General features: G+C 42.0%; 1 protein-coding gene across 2 annotated transcripts in view; it reads left to right on the top strand.

The window, feature by feature from the left end:
• Positions 1-3,520, top strand: part of LOC119363311 (calmodulin-interacting protein 111-like) — a 9,429-nt gene that overhangs the window by 815 nt on the left and 5,094 nt on the right. Inside the window, exons 2-6 of one of the 2 annotated variants that reach the window (XM_037628651.1) lie at positions 1,351-1,426; positions 1,538-1,587; positions 1,723-2,037; positions 2,425-2,586; positions 2,679-3,514. In XM_037628651.1, the coding sequence (XP_037484548.1) occupies positions 1,744-2,037; positions 2,425-2,586; positions 2,679-3,514 (1,292 nt within the window). In that variant the 5' untranslated portion in view covers positions 1,351-1,426; positions 1,538-1,587; positions 1,723-1,743. Of the gene's footprint in view, positions 1-1,350; positions 1,427-1,537; positions 1,588-1,714; positions 2,038-2,424; positions 2,587-2,678; positions 3,515-3,520 lie in introns of both variants that reach the window. The other variant, XM_037628642.1, reaches the window with a different exon arrangement.

Raw genomic sequence — 3,520 nt, 5'->3', positions numbered from 1 at the left:
TGTTCTGATTTAATGATTTTTGCATTGGATGCGTACTTGCTGTAGATTGGATATTATGAGCATAATGATGCCTTTTTCTTGATGAGTATTTTCTGCATGATATTTCCAATGCATGTTCAAGTTTACATGTGAAAGGATTTTGCTTGATAGGTGTTTGTGATAATGCTTGTAGGGGCAAATGTTTACAAATTGTTGTTTGAATTTCAGTTGAGCAAATGTTTTGGTGTAAACATGTTAGCAGTGAAACATGCAATGGCTCACCGTTTATATGAAAAATAAAAGATTTAATTGTTTTATCTGCACCGTCTTGGCCTGAAATCAAAGCTTAGCAGTAACATGCATTTTGAGAAAGCAGGAGCTTTCTCTTGGTTATACTGGCCGAAATTGGTTTACACATTAGTACTAGTGGTATTGTTGGCATGATTGATGCCTCAAATCTTGTTTGTGATTGGGAATATGGTGGTGTATTATGCTGTGTTGTTGATTTTAGCAGTCAGACCTAAATACTACCATTGAAAGTGACTGCTTCTCCATTTGCATGTTATTGATTGATCTTCAGGTTCCACCATTCGTGTTATGCCATGCTGCAAGTCTTTCATTGTTGGTTTCTTGTTTATTCATACTCCTACAATATTACAATTTCTCTTACAATTATGTGTTTCCTGTTACACTAGTCAATCATTCTTCGGGTTTTCACCTAGTCAACCTTACTAGCAATGTTACACAAGGCTTCATTTTCGGGGTTTGATGTTAACATTAATTTATGTTTCAGTATATATGCTAGGAAGGTATTGAATTGCATGTGTACGTACCTCCCAGTGCTACGAAAGGGGGTGTCACCAACACAAGCGAATCACGTTCAAGAGTAGGAAAGCGAAGATATCTTGAACAATATTTGTAGTAGGATAGCCGATGCGTGTTTTGTGAGAGCAAGATAGGTTAGCTATGTTGATGAAGGCCATCATCATGTGAACAATTTGTGTTCTGTATGGTCCATATCTTATTTGTTAATATTTATACGCATGAAGTATGAAACACTACAATATAATCATTGAATTTCCTATATGTTAGCCATGAATTGTCTAATTTTCCTTTCCAAAATGGTTGTTGAAATGCCTAACAATGTAAAAGTCACTGCTTAGTACATAAACATTCTTTCAGCCCCGAGGGGCATTATGGAAAATTCATGCCAAATCTACAATTTCACAGTTGTCTCGACCAAATAACTTCCAACCTTTTCACAGTTCTCAGCTCACAGCCGCTTTCTCACAGCTCGCAGCTCACGGCTGCTTTCTCAGAACTCGCAGCTCAACCAAACATACTCTAATTCTATCCCTTTGGAACCTGCAGTTGGAACAGGGCACCAACATTGTCAATTGGAGAGGCTTGGAGCTGCTTTGGCATCCTCAGGAGAGCAAACAAGAAGGTAATTTGCTGCTCCTAGCTTCTATACATATTTTTTTTGTGAATTTTAAAAATAATAAATCGTATCCCTTTATTGGTGCTTTTCCAAAATGACGAATTTACCTATCTGTAGATACTGATACACGTATCGGCGCATTTTAGCTCAGGAGAGCAAGCAAGAAGGTGATCTGCTGTTCCTAGCTTCTATACATATTTTTTTGTGAATTAAAAATAATAGCAAAACGTATCCCCACATTGAAGTTTTTCCAAAATGGCAAATTTGTGTATCCATGTATCATATCTGTGTTAGGTTCCCAGAAGCTCGCCGGAACTGCTGCCATGTCTTCGAAGGGCAAGAAGAAGAAGCCGTCGGCATCCCCGCAGCCGTCACCTCGTACACCTCCCTCTCGCGCCCGTGAAGGCACCGGGGGCTGCATCCTGGACCTCTCGTCCACCGCTGCAGCGGCGGCGGCGCGGTACCCGGCTCTCGTACCCCGCGGAGGCGCGGGTTGTTTCGCCGGCACCGTCTCCGATGTGGTCTCCAGGGGCGGGAGCCGCGGTGGCGAGGGGAGGCTCTGGCTTGCCGAGCCCGCCATGGCTAGCACCGGGCTTCGGCCTGGGTGCCTCGTCTTTGTATGCTCCTCACCAAACTTGTTAACTAAGCACTACACTTGTGTTTTCAATATAAACCATGCTCCATGTAACATCAATTATTGCTGTTAAAATTTCGACTGTGTGCCCACCTTTGACTGTGTAGATGTATCTTTGCTCTACTAGTGTAACATCTGGTCAACTGAATATACATTGATTGATCCACACTGTTTTTCAATACCGCCGCAAAGAATCATATTTACAGCTTGCTGAAAATAAGATTAACACATACAGTGGATTGCGGTACCCTGGTTGTAGAACTGACATTCGAGCTTCCCATGGATTTTCCAACAGAGATAAAACTTCAGCTTACCAGTGTCTATGTGTTGTTTTGTTCTAGTCAGCTGAGCTTCGTCTCCTTGTTCTTAGGTGTCACTCATTTCTTCAAGTAGTAACAGTTTAGATGGCTTCCCACTTGATAGTTTATTTGAGGAGTGCAACAGATTTTTTGATCTTGATGTGGACAATGATCTCATCTCTAATGAAGCTGGGGTGAACTTTGTGACTGCCACAGTTTTCCCTTCACGTGAGGTATGTGCCTTTGTTATCTTTCTTCTCTTGGTGTATAAATGCCGCGAATGCCAAACTGTAAAAGTTTCTGATTGGATGGTCACTCTTATCAGGTTCAAAAGAATGACATCAAGCTCTCTTGGGATCTTGCCTGCACACTGGGATACCCTGCAGTAGGTCGTTCTTTGCTAATTAGCCCCCTATATACATCCCAAGCCCCAAAGCGAGCTGATTCTGGCGAGTTTTTGCGTGTGATAAAATGCAGCGATCTTTATCTCAGTCTAGTTCCAACGAAAGTTGTACCGTCCAGTCATAATAAGTCGGAATCTGATTGCCATCCTGTAAGAAATGTGATGGTTATGGAGTCACCTAAAAGGATTCCTTCAACTCCTCCATGCAGAAATGAATCCCATGATGGTGCATCTAACAGTGGCTTTTCATTGTGCTTGGATCAAGCCACTGCAAAATCAGCATTAGCAGATGATAAAATAAGTGACTTGCTGAAGACTTCTGCATCACGGTGGCTTGATGGTAGGCACTTGCTGAAAGGAAACTATGTCCCTCTCTCAATGTGCGGAAAACTATCTATGTTCGTAGTTCTGCGAGCAGAAACAGATGGTTCTGCCCTGGATGTAGTGCGTGAGAAAAAAAATTCAATGTCTAGTGCAGATGTCTCTGGTAAATTGGTTGAAACCCCTGCTTTGTTCCTTGTCGAGAGAACCACAAAAGTGCACCTTTCTGATTTGTCATCTTCAAAGGAGTTTGGGTCAGATAAGCTAGGGTTCCCACCAGAATATTCCATCTGTGCTGATACAGCAAGTGAAGATGCCAATCATGATCAAAGGCTTGGTGGGTTATCGGAAGTGTCAGCAAAAGTAAAAGAAATGATTTCGTTTTCGCTGGCAGATCAAATTGGTCTGCCAAGGAATGGTTTGCATGATTTACCAAGGTATAG

The sequence above is a fragment of the Triticum dicoccoides genome, chromosome 1A, assembly GCF_002162155.2.
Source record: "Triticum dicoccoides isolate Atlit2015 ecotype Zavitan chromosome 1A, WEW_v2.0, whole genome shotgun sequence".
Lineage (NCBI taxonomy): Eukaryota > Viridiplantae > Streptophyta > Magnoliopsida > Poales > Poaceae > Triticum > Triticum dicoccoides.
The sequence above is the reverse complement of the archived record's forward strand: the minus strand, read 5'-3'. Positions and strand labels throughout refer to the sequence as shown.